Source organism: Galeopterus variegatus, unplaced genomic scaffold (assembly GCF_000696425.1).
Source record: "Galeopterus variegatus unplaced genomic scaffold, G_variegatus-3.0.2 Scaffold817, whole genome shotgun sequence".
Lineage (NCBI taxonomy): Eukaryota > Metazoa > Chordata > Mammalia > Dermoptera > Cynocephalidae > Galeopterus > Galeopterus variegatus.
In genome coordinates, this window is record NW_007726928.1 from 298,277 (window position 1) to 316,336 (window position 18,060).

At 39.4% G+C, this 18,060-nt stretch overlaps 1 protein-coding gene across 2 annotated transcripts in view; it reads right to left on the reverse strand.

Annotated features, from left to right (window-relative positions):
- Nucleotides 1–3,863: 3,863 nt before the first annotated feature.
- Nucleotides 3,864–18,060, reverse strand: part of PAFAH1B1 (platelet-activating factor acetylhydrolase 1b, regulatory subunit 1 (45kDa)) — an 83,395-nt gene continuing 69,198 nt past the window's right edge. For both annotated transcript variants that reach the window (XM_008572668.1, XM_008572669.1), the window contains 6 exons: nt 17,177–17,345; nt 15,236–15,338; nt 13,736–13,964; nt 11,902–12,003; nt 9,161–9,317; nt 3,864–7,807 (listed from right to left, as the gene is read on the reverse strand). In XM_008572668.1, the coding sequence (XP_008570890.1) occupies nt 7,734–7,807; nt 9,161–9,317; nt 11,902–12,003; nt 13,736–13,964; nt 15,236–15,338; nt 17,177–17,345 (834 nt within the window). In that variant the 3' untranslated portion in view covers nt 3,864–7,733. The remainder of the gene's footprint in view (nt 7,808–9,160; nt 9,318–11,901; nt 12,004–13,735; nt 13,965–15,235; nt 15,339–17,176; nt 17,346–18,060) is intronic.

An 18,060-nucleotide genomic window follows, 5' to 3' on the forward strand; every position in this document is an offset into this window, starting at 1 on the left:
ACATGTTTCTGGGGATGAATATGTGTAAATTAGGTTAAATTCAAGGTTAGGTTTATAATGTCACTCAAGTGGGAGGACAGGGGTTGGAATCAAAGGCACTCAGCTGGGGGTTACCTGGCTGTCAGTCACTGGACTCCGGAGTGTGGCAGATGAAAGTCACCTGTCATTGGGGACAGGAGAGAAAAAGGGTTGGAGTGACAGCAGGTGGAGGAGGGGTGCTAAGAGGTGGGGACCCAAGTTCTGGGCATGCTGGACCTGTTAGGTCACTGAACACCCAACTGGCTAGGCACCTGCCCTTGTCTCTCCACTTGAGGTGGGAGAATCGGGTAGCACTCACCAGAAAACGTGGGGTGCTAGAAGGGTGGAGGAGTGTCTGAAGTTTGCCACAATGGTGTGTTTTAGAGCTAGCTCAGCTCTCCTGGGGGGCTAATGAGATGAGGGGGAGGGGGACCTACCTAAGTGGACTTGAGGGGCAGAACCTGGGAGTGGGAGTGGGTGTGTGGAGGGGCCTATCTCTAAGGAAAGGGAAGTATAAGTCCCGCTGCAGCTGGTGGCAGCTACTTAGCAGGGCCTTGGCCTCATGTATACTTGAATTGCTTTTTGAACATTTAGAAAGTCCTTTGTGTCTTGCAAATTCTGAAAAGAAAAAAAAAATTCCAACCCTAATGTCTGCTAATTTTCCTGAGCCTACTGGAAAAAAAGATGTCCCTGACCTCGAGATGTTCTTTTAAGTGACACCCAAGGATAGCTATCAATGCCTTGACTATTTAAGCCTCAGATTTGCTCCTCACTGCCTGCCACCAACAGTTTCCTTTACAATCTGATGGTTCTGTTCTAAACGTGCTCTCCTCTGGCCTTTCTTTATCCAGAGAACATGGGTCACATGTTTCACATACTTCTCCAAGTGGGGCCAGCATGTAAAGCTGAGATGGATTGGGTTTAATTACCATTGTGCCTACTAGTCACCCGAGAGGCCCACTTTTCCTGGTCGGTCCCTTAAGCGTATTAGTGCTGTCAGATGCCTTTTGACAACCCAAGTGACAAGGTGCCATCGGTTTTTTTTGTTTTTTTTTTTTTTGTCTTTTTGTCTTTTTTCGTGACCGGCAACGGATCGCAACCCTCAGTGTTGCGCCCGTACCGGACCGGGACCGGCTACGGGATCGCAACCCTCGGTGTTGCCCCCGCTCCTCGCTCAGCCAGTGAGCGGCCGGTCTGTATGTGGGATCCGAACCCTCGGCTGCTGTCAGATGCCTTTTGACAACCCAAGTGACAAGGTGCCATCGGTTTTTTTTGTTTTTTTTTTTTTTGTCTTTTTGTCTTTTTTCGTGACCGGCAACGGATCGCAACCCTCAGTGTTGCGCCCGTACCGGACCGGGACCGGCTACGGGATCGCAACCCTCGGTGTTGCCCCCGCTCCTCGCTCAGCCAGTGAGCGGCCAGTCTGTATGTGGGATCCGAACCCTTGGGCGGGAGCGCCGCCGCGCTTCCCAAGCGGCGCACTGTAGCAGTGCGCCACTGGGCCGGCCCAAAGATTTCAGTTTTTTAAAAAAGGGCAAATAGTGGTATCTAGGAGAGCTTAGTGTGAGAACTGGCATGTGCTAGGTTATGGGCTCAGTGTGGGCAGGAAGCTACTCACAATGGAAAACTGAGTCTCATTGAATTGCATGAGCTACCCCACCTCTGTCCACAGCCTCTACTGTGATCTTTCACTTTCAACTTCATTTTTCTTCCGTGTTTGGATTTCTTCTAATGTGCATATTTTATAATTTTTTTCTTCCCTTGTTACTCTACAGAATAACCTTTTGAGGTTGTACCTTCTATGTTCATTCCCCCACCCTCCCAACTATCACTGTTAAATAATTTATAATTAGTATTGAGAGAAATTCCTCTATCCTACGGCTGAGACTAAGGTATCCTGATGTGGTCCAAGTATTTTCTCACTGCCAGGGTCTAAACAACCAAATCAAATCAGGACACTTACAGAAGACAGGCGGCCATCTTCAAGTGGAAGTGATTAAGGAAGTAATCCACTGATTTTAAAGAACAGAACAGACACAGATGCGGACCAGTCAGGACACAATCACCCTGAGAAGAGTCACTTCATATAGAGGAGCCTTTCTAAGATAAGCGGGTTTGGCAACTTAATTCTTGCTTCTTCCTGGCCTTCCTACCTCCACTCCGTTCCTAATAGGCTTCCCACAATGGGGTTAGCAGTGGATGTAATGTGATAGAGAGGGAGGGGCCCACGGATGGGATGGATCTGCCCTGCCTTCTTAAAACAGACAAAAAATTGTTTAAAAGGTGTCAAGAATGTCTTCTTCCTTAAATAGCTAATAAGACATGTTATACAAGCAGAACCAGGTAAGGGAAAGAGCAAGTGCATTTCATGTCCCAGCTCACCCTGTAGTGAGCTGTAATGCTTTTGGTATGTGACCCCACCTCACGTGAGTGGGCCTCTTTTCCTGGACACAAAATGCACTAATATCCACCAACGGGGTATTGTGAGAATAAGGGTGTGTGTATCAAGCATTGGTACCTAACAGGCATTCAAAATGTCAGGCATCTTCCCTCCCCTAGTCCCTCCATCTCCACTTTCATTGAAAGAGGGCCAGGTGATGAAGTAGGAGTAATGACCATACAAAATATTCACAAAGGAAGAAATTGCACATTTCAAAGTGAAAGTAAAAGAGAGGAGAGATCTGAATTCAAATCCCAGCTGTGAGGCCCAGGGACTAGTGACTTTTGCCCAAATTTCTTTGGTGAGTTCAACCATTTAGTATCACTGGTTCTCAAACTTGAGTCTGCATCAGAATCATCTGGAGGGCTTGTTAACACACACTGAGAACTGCTCTCCTACATCGGCAGTTGAGAATTGCCTGCACTCAAGTCAGGTTTCACCAAAGACTAAGCAGAGACAGAGCAGCCACATCAAGGATGCAGCGCTATTTCTCCCCCATGTCTTCCACTTTCCTGTCCCTCACCCTACACCAAAGGACAGACATAGCCATGAATCTTGGAAGGAGGTGTGATTTGTGTGACACACCAATGAGCTACTCAATAGGCTTTGAACAGCTGACCTCATTTTAGGATAGCAATACTAAAGCTAGAACTCTACCCCTCGGGAAAGTGGCCAGGCCCCATCACCCTCACTTCAGACAAATTACTTTGTTGCTCTGGGCCCACCTTCCCACTTTGGGGGAGGCTACTCCCAATAGGAAGCAGGAAAACAGCTGGGCCGTAAGAAGCTCCATCACTTTACATCTGTCCTTTCTACGTTAAAGAAGACTGGAGACTTCATAGGTGCCCTGAAGTCACTAGCTAAGCAGCAGTCTGGGGATAAGAGGCAGGACATGGCTGACATGTACAAAGAAGCCATGGAGCTTCAGGGCAAGGATGAACACCTTACTGTAGTACGTTTCAACCAAAACTGAAAACAGAATTAAGGATCTTCATGAATCCAATACCACTGGGCAGGATAAGAGGCTCATTCATTAACAGAACAAGGATAGGGCCTTATCTCTGGGCTCTGCCCACAAGAGAGGGTGATGTAAAGGCTGTGACAGGCAGGCCACTTCTGGCTTCAGCTCTCTGGCAGCAGCTAGGGTCACTGTCAGAATGGGCTGCTAGAGGGGAGGCAAGGGATATAGATGCCCAACCCAGCCTGCTCTGTGCAAGCCCTCCACTGTAAGAGCCCTACAGTGGCACTCCCTCCTCTAAACGGGGAAAGAGCCAGCAAAGCCAGTGAAGCTTTCTATCAAGGCCCTGCCACCCTACAACCAATGTGTTTTACTTCATGACTGGTGCCACTTCATATCAGGACTTATCTGTGCACAAGACCAAAAAATAAAAATAAAAGTATCACATCTTGTTTTATAGGCATTTAATAGTTTACCAATTGGTACAATAAGATTTTTTAATATGCAGAAAACATGAATAAATTTTGTTTTACACAGTCTGAGAGCAACAAATCTTACTGTAAAACACAAGAGCAATATTATATACATTCCTTTACTGATTTTTTTAAATTGTGTCAATATCTTCAGTTAACTCTTACACTCTGGGGAACTGTTTTCTCCAATTACCACCTCTGCAACGTTCATATGAAATCAATGCTTGCCTTCATGTCAGTGTCAGGATCAACTTCTAACTCGAAGATTTTGTGTTTGTTTCTAACATCTTCAGGGTGAGCTTTAGGAATGCCTGAAGGATAGGCTGGACAAGAAAGCAGCTACTTACATGATATAGTGGAAAGATAAAAAGGCCAGTTCAGTCCAGTTGTGACTTGCAAATCCAGCTTGCCCACCCCCCCAACCCCCACTGGGAAAGAAAAGACCGAAACCTTTTTCCACCAACTTTGTACATGTCGCTTCTCTACCAGGAGATTCTTTGCATCATCTAGATTAATTAACACATTGGACTTATATACAGCTGGGCAGAAAAAGTAACCATTTTAAGTGCCTTTTCCTTCAACAATTAACTTCAGTTGCTTAAGGATTATCAAGCCACCACTGTCAACAAACTTTTAAATAGTTTTCTTTAAATAAATTTTTAAAAAACTATTTAATGAGTGATATTACCTGGAAGTTCACATAGAAACAAAAGGAGGCAAACAGGAGAGCAGGGCACTGACAGTAAGGAGACTGGGCTTGGTGAATCTAAAGCCAAAGATTCCAAAAGACTACAGCAAGCGCTCCCCAGCCCGGGATGACTTGCTAACACTAGTGATTTTGAGTAGTGCTCTGGGCACACCATTGGTCACACTACACATAGACAAAACAGGATGGTCTTAAGTCTCCTAAAGTGCAAGATGCTGTGTCAAAAAGCAACTATTTTCCAAGCAATGTCTTAATCCACAGTTTCCATGGCTTGCACTCTCAAGAGTGCAGCTAGGATTTCTTGGGCATGTTTTATTAGGGTGGCACTGGAATGTCTGTTTTCACACACACACACACACACAGTCAATAATCATCTGAGGATGTAATTCTACCAGCTTTTTATTTCTTACATTAAGCGGCCAATTTAAGAAAGTGACAAAGCAGCAGTGAACCTCTAAACCAATTAATAAAGTACTCTACTTAAAATCCAAACCAGTAACCTCATCATTGTCCTTATCCCAGGCAAGGCACAGGGTTAGACAGCACACAGAGAAAACAGAGGACACAAATTAAGAAAGGGCATCAACAGGGCAGTGTCAAACAACAGTGCAGGAAACCTTTGCAAATCTGACTCCAGACTGTAGATGGATCGCTCTCCCCTACCCCCCCCTTCATTATTCAAACAGGGCTTGTTACACTTGGATCCAGTTGCGGACCATCCCTGAGATTCAATGTTTGCTGCTTCTTAAATGGAGGATGTCTGGTAACTCAACTAAGCAGCAGGCTGTGGCAATCTCCCAAGTAAGGATAACTGTTTACAGAGTAATTGTTTCTCCTCCTTTGTCAACAAAAGTCACTGTATGCTGCAGGGGAAGAAACCCAGTGGACAGCAGCTGTGTTTCCTTCTACATCGGTACCATTTTTTCTTTTATTGTTCATGTCTATGAGTAATTTCTAGATGTTGTGGCTTACCCTTAAACAATTCATGTTGCTACATGCTAAAAATGAATTAAAATACAAGACATTTATACAGGTACAAACAAAACGTTAAGATGCACCATTTCTATGTATTTATATTTCTCAAAACAGGACAGAAAATAGCAGCAAATGAGAACAAAGATATTTTCCATAGCTTTTGTAGAAAAATCCAGTCAGAACGGGGGGGCGGGGGGGGGGTTTTGCAGAGGTGCGGGGGGAAAAGACTTCTTAACGTAAGCAGGGTTGTTAGGCAATATTGTCCTGAAAGTTAATCTACTGTATTTAAGGAATTAGCTTAAGATGTAATTTTTGTCCTCAAAAATAGCCATTAGTTCTCAAAACACTTTTTCTTCCAGAGACATCTCTCAGGAATTATAAAAAACAAATAAGCAAACAAAAAGACACAAGCTAGACATAAAGCTGCTTCTAGTTAATATATGGCCTATTCTCTGTGTGTGTATCTACAGGACGTTAACTCTCACCCTTTGTCTTTTTCAGGAACCAAATTTCCATTAAATACTAAAAGGGACATTTAAAAAATCACATATTACATAAATGCATAAAATGCAATTCAGAATAAATTTATCTATTAAACTGTCATCGTTATTTCATTGTTCTGTTAACTTTACAAACGACTTTCTTTAAAAAAAAAACCTTGTTAGCTAAGCAATGGAATTCTTTATTAATGATAATGGAATAGTGTTCTAAAAATCAGGGATAAAAATTCTCTTAAACCTACTTGTAGTAACTTTGGAACAAAATATACAATATATCAGGGATGTGTAAAATGCTGAATGGCCAAATTAGAAGGGGAAATAATGGAAGTGACTTCCCTTTAGCTGGGAAAAATCCCCACAGAGTCAGACCTAGTTTTCAGAAGCATACAATCAAAAAGGGTTTGTTCTAAAGAATGGTATTCCACAGCAAGATTTATTCTACTTGTACATTTTAGCACTTCTTCAAAAATGGAGGACCCAAAGACATGGAGGTTGCATGTGTGTGATATACATATACAGACGTATCCACTTACAGATAGGCCCATATACTTATAAACATTTATATATAAACAAAAGGTGAGAAAACAGTACATTTTTATGCACGCTCCATTAAACCCTGTTACTTTTTAAACTTGCAAGTAAAATACAGTTCAAATTGATATCAGTTTCATGTTGAAAAGCAAACTGCTGTATTTCCCCCACTCCTTTAAAATGGGCAAATATAACCTTTCCAATATTTTTCTCATTAAGTAATGCACATTGCACATCCCTAAAAGACATCAAAAACAAATAGTGATTTGTACCATGACATACTCAATGGAAAGATTAAATTCTAGTTGGAAGTCACATCACTATACAGTCTAACAGTATGGAGAAAACAACTAGAAATATGTAAAATGTGTAAAATAGAAGCTTAAAGTATGATAGTGTTTTTTTGACCTGTTTACAAAGCACTGAGACCCAAATAAAAGAAATGATTTGCTATTAGCTGCTGACATTTTTCTTGAAATTTACAGTCATTTTTTTATATAAATATACCACTAGCCTTTGCTTCATAGGCTGCCAAAACAAATGTATCCTACTGATTTGGCAAATGTGTCATGACAAAAATTCCAATGTGTAATCCCCATTAATTACATAGATGGTTCAGAAGATTTTGAATTGTAACCTTATTATCTAACATCCTTAAAGAAGATTTATTAAGCACACTTAAGTGATGTTATATAGATACACATTTCAGAAAAAGCCCTAATAACCACCACTTCTCCCCAAATGAAGCCATCAAGTCAGGGCAGGCACCAGCAGATAGCAGAAAGAAAAACAGGAATTAATAATCCAACATAAAATGACACTGTCAACTATTAAGTTTAGTGCCCTAGTTCAATTTATTCAACTTCTGCCTTCTTAGGCCTGGTGTGACCAATGCCAGCCCAGGTTTTTAAACCCTATGGTACTTCTAGACAACGTATGTAAATTTACAGTATACAATTTGGATTCACCATGCATGAATACTTTGTGTGTAACATTTAATAAGCTCAATCTACATCCAGAATAATTTACATGAAAGGACAATATTTATTTAAACAGAGCTCAATGGGGTAACCATGGTATCGTCAGAGTGCATCCAGAGGAAAAAAGGGAGGAGGGGCCAAATGAGACTCAATCAACGGCACTCCCACACCTTTACTGTTTGATCTACACTGCCAGTAACCACATAGGGTGCCGTCTTGTGGAAATCTGAAAGAAAAAGAAAAGGCTCATTTTAGAATCAAACTGAGCCAGATACAATTTTTAACAAGCCACAAAATACGCAGGTCCAAGTGCCACGACTATCCGTGTTTTTCTATCCACAGATACCCAAACCCTTAGAAGGTATCAATCTTACCAACTGAGTTAGGGAAACTGAGACTCAAAGATTAAATCCTATATTAGCAACACAATAAAAATGCCTACACCATCCTAAACAGGGCTCAAATCCAACAATAAGGGTAGTCTCAAAATATCCATTTATTGAACTACGTTCCAGGCTTAGTACTTGGAGGAAAATGAAGGTGAACACATATTGATGTGTCCATAAGATGGAGTCACTGTTGCCATACAGGACTGAGCCTAGGTCAGCAAGAATGCAAAAGACTGTGTCAGCAAGAATTTGCAAGGCTTTACCACAAACCACAGACTTCCTATGGGGTTGCCTAGGAGACAGGAAGGTAACGGGCGGGGTTTACAGCTAGCTAAAACATATATAATACATGCTTTCAGAGAATGAAGTTGCTTAGTGCGTACGCTAAGTCCCAGATCTTTGTGTCTGGTTTCTGGTTGCCCACCTCCCTAGGTGGCAGCCCCAATCTCAGGTGCATCCTGAGCAACTCACCTCGCTGCACTCTCTTTGCAGGGCTATGTGTGGCCCTGCTTCCTGAGGGACTCCTGGCAGAGGTTATGTGTAGTCCTGCTTCCTGAGACCCCCAGGGCCAAGAGAAACGTGCAAATACTGATGCTTTATATTCATACTAAGTCCTTGAAACAATCCTGTAAGGTTGGCATTAGCCTCATTTTACTAAGGCTTTATGTTCATTATTAGCTCCATCATACCCTACTGTATTATATTTTACTGTAATTACTATTTTAAATTCTAAATTCAAGTCCAGATGATACTGAGAATCAAACTTAAATACGATTTATCAAACTTAAATACAATTCCTGAGTTCCTAGTATATGACAATATACACCTGCCAGAGGGAAAAGTTGAGTAAGATTTCTTGAGAGAAACTTACAAACTAGTAGGGAAGAAAAAATTACCCGCTGCAGTGGTGAGTTAAGTATCCTCTTAACAATTCTAATTTCCAAAACCAATGTTGTGCAATGGAGAATTTTTTTTTTTAAATTATAAGGCTAATAATGGAGAGAAAGTTAAGGAAAGGAGAATTTAAAACAAATAGTAGTGATTCTAAAACTTTTAACCTGCCCTTCTCTATTTTGCCCTGAAAGCACATGGTCATTTCTTACCTGGAAAAGTCCACATGGTTACGTAAAACTTGTTATGTCTGGCACTCCAAATTCTAATTGTTCAGAAACCTCATAACACGTACATACCCAAGGAGGTAACAAAGTGTTCATGAGCATTGAGGGTCTTCATGCATCGTTTGTTCTTGTAATCCCATACACGTAAGGTCTTGTCATCAGCACAACTCAAAATAAACTTCCCCCCAGAATGGAACAGAACTCCACGTACCCAGTTATCATGACCCACCTTAAAAACAAAAAGATATTGATTTAGTAAAAGGATAAATTGTTTAAGTAGCATCTATGAAATAATACATTACACTGAAACTATATATACCAAAAACATCAATACCATGGAAGACAAAAAGAAAAAAAAGGTCTAGAGAATTCCTCTTAATTAAAGGAAACTGGAAACTCACAAGACATGACCAGTAAATGCAATGTGTGATCCTTGACTAGATCCTGGATAGGGGTTAAAAAAAAAAAAAAGCTATAATTGGGGTAAACGGGGGAAATTTTGAATATGTAGTATATCAATGCTAAGTTTTTTGAGAGTGATTAATTTTACCCTTGTTCTTAGGAGATACAGATAAAAGTATTCGGGGTAAAATGTCATGATGTTTATGACAAACTCTCAAATGGTTCAGCAAAATGTACACATGTGTACACACACACAGGAAAATTAACTGGTGACTCTAGGTGAAAAATACACAAGCATTCACTACATATCTATTCATCCATCCACTTATATATCCCCTGTTCTAGCAGTTCCATTTCTTGCAATTTATCCTAAGAAATAATTAAGGATGTGCCCAGAGTTTCAGTTAACAAAATGTTCAACAAAGCACTCTCTGTAATCAGTATAGAAGAGTACCTAAGAACACAGGCGTCACAAACTTTCTAAATTAAAAGTTTGTTACAAAGCAATACAAAGGTACTTCAAGAAGTTTGTGGAAAAATAGAATTAACAAATATGAATCTTTCCATGAACTCTTTGAAGACCCATAATATAACAGTATAAAACCATTTTTATCTACATATTAAGCAAAAGGTTTACAACTGTATAGTCCAACAGGGTAGCCACTAGCCACATGCACCCAAAGAGAAACTAGTTACAATTAACAACTCAGTTCTTCAGTCTCAGCCACTTTTCAAGAGCTGAATAGCCACACGTGGCCAGTACCTACCATATTAGACAGTGCAGATACAGAACATCATAGCCAAAAGTCTTATTGGGCAGCCCTAGTCTAGAAAAATACATTTGGAAGCTATTATTAGATATGGTAGGGTGATCTGAGGATGATTTTTATTTTTTTCTATAAGCTTTTCTGTAGATTTCTAAAATTTTCTACAATGGAAATGACTACATAGCTTTTGTAAAAAGAATAAAAAGAACTAATTAAAAAAGAGAGAGAGGGGCCGGCCTGGTGGCGCACTGCTACAGTGCGCCGCTTGGGAGTGCAGTGGCGCTCCCGCCGAGGGTTCGGATCCCACATACAGACCGGTTCCCGCTCACTGGCTGAGCGAGGTGCAAGTGCAGCACTGAGGGTTGTGATCCCATTGCTGGTCCCGGTCCGGTACGGGCGCGACACTGAGGGTTGCGATCCGTTGCCGGCCACGAAAAAAGACAAAAAAAAAATAAGAGAGAGAGACAACCAAGGCAAATTATCTTTTGCCTTGGTTCACTTTGCTTTTGCTCATGTTTTCTTTTCTTTTTTCTTTTTTTTGGCAGATGACTGGTACAGAAATCCAAGCCCTTGAACTTGGTGTCATCAGCGCCTCCCTCTAACCAAGTGAGCTAACTGGCCAGCCCTGCCTTTGCCCTTGTTTAAAATACTTTGGTCTATTTTGATCCCTGTACCAGCCAACTGCCCCTCCCCAAATAATAATTAATTAATTAAACAAAATACTTCGGTTTATTACAGTGACCTATAAAAGTCACCAATCACTAGAGGTAGAAGCCTCAACAAGAAAATCATTTCCTGTGGCCACCCAAAACAAAGCAGGAAAAAAGTACCCTCTTCAGCTGAAAAATAGGAGCCAGAAACCTCCTGAAGAAATTCATGGTGACGTGTAGTACAACTGAAGTCAGCTCAGAATACTACTAGAGTTTAATTTTCTCATCAATTGTTGTTGATGTTTCCACATGTGCCTATCATAACTTAGAGAGATAATCACTTCGAGGTATAGTTAGCACCTAAAGATCTCTAAATAAACATAGATGCCAAATTATAAACTGCTATTGGATGAATATCCACTTCACAGATCCCCTTGAAATTCCTTTAGGCAAATAAGAATGTCCACAATCCCTTATTAGCGTTTATATATCCTCATACAGATCTAGATGTTTCTAAAATGAAATAAGCATTTCCAAATCATAAGGCTAGAGCCATTCATTTCAGAATGGTAAAATAAACCAAATAAGCTAGACCATGTGAACAAAGAGATAAGAGTTAAAAGAATTCATATAAATACAGTAAAACAGAGAAGCAAACATCTTGAAAAATGAATGAATCTATAAGAATATGGTTTCTCCTCCATAGGAGTTACTGTACAATTTCTAAAGATACAGTGAGCTAAAGTCTTCGAAGACCCCCAGCACTGACTAACTTTGTAGATTCTTTATATAACATGACATTCTATAGAAATAACTTTCATATCACTACAACAATGGAATTACAAAAGTTTAAGGAAAAACATCTTTACAAATAAATTACTTTAAAGCCTGGAATAAATGAAATTATTTAGTAAGACTATCATAAGGCATCTAATCCCAAAAGGTATAAATACAGTGAAGATGCAAAAGTAGTGGTGAGATTATGCAGACTTACAAGGGTCATAAGGCACATGCCAGTACTGACGTCCCACATCTTAATAGTTTTGTCTCTGGATCCAGACAGCAAAAATGGCCCAGGCTTGCCACTTTTTTTAGTCTACAGAAAACATAAAAATTAAGTGTCCTATGCAAGAAGTTAGGTAAGAACTTTAAATGGCTTCTACGTAGCAGTGATCTATATTTCTGATTTTGTAACAACACTATTTTTATCTATTGAAATACACAAGTCTTTTGACACTATACCTAGGCTATGCAGGAAGAACCCAGATAATATAAAATAGAAAAGCTCCACTTAGGTTAAGATTCAGTTTCTATAATACCAACAGATGATAAATTTACTGCTCAAGACTTCTGTAATCAAGAAGGATTTAAAAACTATTTAATTTTACTTTTACATAAATGTTCAGCCAAATCAAGTTTATGACATATGGTAGGTAATGACCACCAGAGGGCAGTAAAAAGAATTTGAAAATGCAAGGGGCCAGCCAAAATAAAAAGATCACAATAGAAGCTTCCTTTAGAAAAATAACTGGGGTGGAGGGTGGGAATCTCATGTTTTGTTTAAAATAATGTAGTTTTAAAAATCTGTGATAGGGGCTGGCCAGTTAGCTCAGTTGGTTAGAGTGTGGTGTTACAACACCAAGGTCAAGGGTTAGGATCCTAGTACTGGCCAGCCACCAACAATAAATAAAAAAAATAAAAATAACAAAAATAAAAATCCATGATAGGAATGCCTCTATTTAAAAAAAAAAAATGCGGTCAATTTTGGCACATACAACTTATTCACAAAAATAACATCCCATTTTGTTTTGTTTTGTTTGTGGCTGGCCTGTATGGGTATGTAACCAACCTTGGTGTAACCAAAATATGACCCCTGGTATAACCAACTTAGCTAACTGGCTGGCCCTGTGTAATTCATTTTTAAGGTATTAATCATAAGACTGAAATCATAAAGAGCACAAATTAAGAATTATGAAGAAATGTAATAAAAGTCCACACTGCTACTACTTTCAGTGATCAAGAGGATCAGAGGCCTCAGGTAAAAGTCTTCATTTAAAACAAGTATTTAGGCTGGCTGATTAGCTTAGTTGGTTACAGGGCAGCCTTGTAACACCAAGGTCAATGGTTTGGATCCTCATACTGGCCAGCCACCAAAAACAAAAAAACATATATTTAAATACTGAACTACATTTCGCCATAAATTTATAAATAAAATAATTATGTTCATTAAAGAAGGCTATTCTTCTAGAAGAAACTGACTTCTCCCACAAGTTTGATTTTGCACTGGTATACTCTTACAACCATGGCATTTCTGATAAATTTAAATAACCACTTTTACTCTTCAGGAGAATCCCCATCCCCATCACACATCAAATCAAGGGTCATCTGACTGCAATAATAATCACTAGTTAAAAAATACAAACACATTTGCAAGTTGGAAAGAGTAAAGAGTTTTAAGATTCAGAATTCTGGGATGCAGGGGCCGGCCCGGTGGCGCACTGCTACGGTGCGCCGCTTGGGGGCGCGGTGGCGCTCCCGCCGAGGGTTCGGATCCCACATACAGACCGGTTCCCGCTCACTGGCTGAGCGAGGTGCGGGTGCAACGCCGGGGGTTGCGATTCCGTTGCCGGTCCCGGTCCGGTGTGGGCGCAGCACTGGGGGTTGCGATCCGTTGCCGGACACAAAAAAAGACAAAAAAAAAAAAAAAAAAGAATTCTGGGATGCAGGTTTTTAAATGCATTAATAGCCCTGAATTTGAGAATCAGAAGTTACCCAAGGTTCTAAAATGTTAGCAATAAAATCATTAAATAACATAAATCACATAGTACCTCAGATCCTGTTGCTTCAGAGATGGAAGAATATGAGCTTTCTGGAGCCCAGGAAATGCATTCTACCACATGCTCATGTTCTCGGAGCTCGGCCTTGCATTCCTTTGTTGCTACAACCCATACACGCACAGTCTGGTCATTGGAACAGCTGGCTATCAGAGTGCCATCCTGATTTGGCCGCACCATACGTACCCATTCTCTGTGCCCTGTGAATGTCTTCACACAGTAACTGTCAATATAAGTGATAATTTACATTGTAAACGACAATCATGAGGACACTTCCCAGAAGTGATACAAATATAGCTATGCATTGGGATAAAAAGAATGGCACCAAGTTAGAGAAATCATATGCAAGTCAACAGAATAAATGTACAATCCTGCTTAATAAAAGACAGGGACAGGTGAGAAAGTCAAATAAGCTTATGGGAGTATCATTAAGGAGCTAACCAAACCAACAAAATCTAGAAAGTAATAAAATCTTTCAAACTAAAAACATACTATAAATCTAACAAAAATATTTCTACCATGCTGGGGAAAAGGTATGCTCTATTAATGTAGGTTAAACCAGTAGGTTAAGGTTTTATCACAACAATCAAATGTAATTCTAAGCACAAATTCTGCCTAACAGAGGCATATCAGCACAAACATTATTTATATATTAATTTAAACCCACAGAGACATCACCTAAAAGAACATCACAAAGAAAATAAGCCATTACATAGAAATAGCTCTCAAGGACATACAGTCTCTCTTATAATGTCTCTGTGTTCCTTTTTGGAAGAATTTATAGATCAAATTTAGTTTTTTTTTTTTTTTTTTTAAAGATGACCGGTAAGGGGATCTCAACCCTTGGCCTGGTGTTGTCAGCACCACGCTCAGCCAGTGAGCGAACCGGCCATCCCTATATGGGATCCGAACCCGTGGCCTTGGTGTTATCAGCACCGTTAAACCAGTAGGTTAAGGTTTTATCACAACAATCAAATGTAATTCTAAGCACAAATTCTGCCTAACAGAGGCATATCAGCACAAACATTATTTATATATTAATTTAAACCCACAGAGACATCACCTAAAAGAACATCACAAAGAAAATAAGCCATTACATAGAAATAGCTCTCAAGGACATACAGTCTCTCTTATAATGTCTCTGTGTTCCTTTTTGGAAGAATTTATAGATCAAATTTAGTTTTTTTTTTTTTTTTTTTAAAGATGACCGGTAAGGGGATCTCAACCCTTGGCCTGGTGTTGTCAGCACCACGCTCAGCCAGTGAGCAAACCGGCCATCCCTATATAGGATCCGAACCCACGGCCTTGGTGTTATCAGCACCGCACTCTCCCGAGTGAGCCATGGGCCGGCCCCAAATTTAGTTTTAAAGGATATAACATAACAGTCACAGTGACCATTCTGGGTTAAAGTCAAAATTACTGGAACACTCAGAACACAATTTTGTTTTGTTTTGTTTTTAAATCTCTTTAGCCTTCTTACCTAAACCTACTTACCCAGTTTGCACTTCCCACATTTTTATAGTTTTATCCCTTGAGGCAGACACTATATGATCTCCATTGGGCATGATGGCTACTGAAGAAACATTGTGGTCGTGGCCTAAAACATATAACAGCAATGTATTAATATTAAGTAATATACCACCAAGAGCAATTAAACCCCAGTTTACTATGGGATTTCAAATATCACACAGGAAGCTCTAAATACACTGGGATTTATATAAATTTGGTAAGAAACCTGGATTTACACAAAAAAAGTTAAGGAATTAGTAACTTAAGACAATCCACAAGGAAATAAGCAACCAGCTCTGTTTATGATTAAATTTTAGCCTGCACAACTGTTAACATCAGAGACATAAGCATTAACAGCGTTTGAATATATGCATATACTTTAGTGAGTCTGAATGTTAGTGAATCTATGGTTGATATTCTATGATATAAGAAAAGAAATAAGATTTACAAAGTTAAACAAAATGGATAAGAAAAATGGGGAGTTGGTCCTCTATTTAAAATAGTGGCTGAGAATTATCTTTTTGTTGTTGATGTCCACAGGGATTAAAAAATGCATTCCTAATTAGCTATCCTTTGTAGAAAAAGTCCCAGAGTCCTCATAAAAAATCACAAGGAATATACAACTGTTTTTTAAGTTAGAGCAACAAGATACAGGCAACTTAAAGAAATATAAATAGTAGACTTTACAAAAGGATTTGCCAGAATTCCTTTAATTGATAAACTTCCCGAATGCATTCAATTTGTGGGGAAAAACACACCCTTCAAATTGCAACCTCTATATAATCACATAGCTTACTCGTGTGCTAGCATCATTGACCAATCTATTTTTTAAAATTCTTATTATTAGCACAGTTATGTGGTTCCTTATACAAAATCCAAACATTCAAATTTCTTTCCTTTTTTTTTTTTTCATTTTGTGCTAGCCAGTACAGGGATCAAACTCTGGCCCTTGGTGTTATCAGCACCACACTCTAACAAACTGAGCTAACCAACCAGTTCAAACATTCAAATTTCATGTTTAAAGAAACAACAAAAATCCTTATTTAGTTGTGAGCACTTTTTTTTTTTTTCCTCCCTTTTTTGTCTCTTTTTTACTGACCGGTAACGGGATTGCAACCCTCGGTGTCATGCCCGCACCGCGCTCAGCCAGTGAGCAGGAACCGGTCTCCACATGGGATCCGAACCCTCGGTGGGAATGCAGAGGCGCTCCCAAGTGGCGCACTATCCAGTGCGCCACCGGGCCGGCCCTAGTTGTGAGCACTTTCTATGTGCCCGGTACTACACCAAGATAATTTAAGTATATGATCTTATTTTATCCTCACGATAACTTATTACCTATATTTTGCAGATAAAAAGAGATTAAAATTTCCTAATGCCATAAGTAAACGAGTAGGAATTTGATACATCTGATTCCAAAGCCCATGCTCTTTTCACAAAACCACATTGCCTCAGAAAATAGTCTCACGACAAGACCCGGAAAATAAGCTAACAATGAGAGTACAGTATACGTGGAACATTTAAAAGTGAGCAAGGGCATCTGGGTTTTCAGCTATCACTGTACCTACTCTTCTCTGGACTTCAGTTTCCCAATTGAGAAGAATAAAAAACAAAAAACTCAGTAACTTCATTTTCACCTTTTCTCAAAGATGGAAAAATGCCTTGGTAGTTTTTCTTTTCCAAAGATACTCATGAAAACAAATTAAATATTTTATGTAAACCAGTAACGGATACTAGTACCTTATAAGAAAAACAATTTTCAGCTCCTGTGGCTTATCTATGGACTATCTACCTCATATACTTCTCCACCAATAATTAAGACAATTAAGAGTTGAGTGTAGGCAACCTGCACAATGTTAAAAACAGTACTCTTCTCTTTGAAGTGTCACGTTAGAAATCACTATTAAAGTACTATCCTCCACCCCTTACCATGCATGGTTCTGATGCATTCGAAGCCTTGAAAATCCCATAGTTTAATGGTCATATCTGCAGAACAGGAAGCCAGAAGCTTGCCACTGTGGTCAAATGAAATGTCTTGTACAGAGTCTGTATGCCCCTTAAGTGTTCGTTCAAAATCTCCAGTCTCATAATCCCACACCTGTCAAGTGAACAGAAAATCTGTTAATACCTACCTATCACTCCCTTCTCACTTCACATTTGTACTCAGGAGGCCAGTCTGGCACATTACTAATTACTGAACAAGTAACAAAGGATAACTGTCTTAGAAATATCATATCTTTAAGTATAAATTGGTCTCTTCTCTATAGAGAAAACTGATATTATAATTATTAAAATAGATTAATAGCAACACATTTATTAAGTATTTACCATATACCTAATTATGCTAGTGATCACGTTTATAAAGCTACAAGACAAAGTCCTTTCCCAGTCTGAGAACAGGCAACAGACATGTAAGTGAAAAAATTTAAGAGCAGGAAAAAAAATGTTTTGGGTGCTATGACAGGCATTTTACATGTAGAATATTAGGGGAACAACAGAGTAGTACTCAATTCTACTAGACTAGCAGAGCTCAGACATCTCAGGGGCCAAGGGAAGATTTCATAAGACATAAACAGTTTGTGAATAGCAGATTTACAAAAGTATGTCATTCTGATTTTTTTAAAGAAATAGTCTTATTTTTAAAATACAATTTTTCTAAAAGAATAGAAATAATGAGTTATTGAGAAAAAATGTTAGAAACTTGTTGCTGGAGAAGATACTAAATTATCATTCTGGTGGCCAAATGCTAGTCTGAAGATCAGTCTTCAACCAACACCAATTCCACACACTAAAACACTGATTCCATTCTTCCC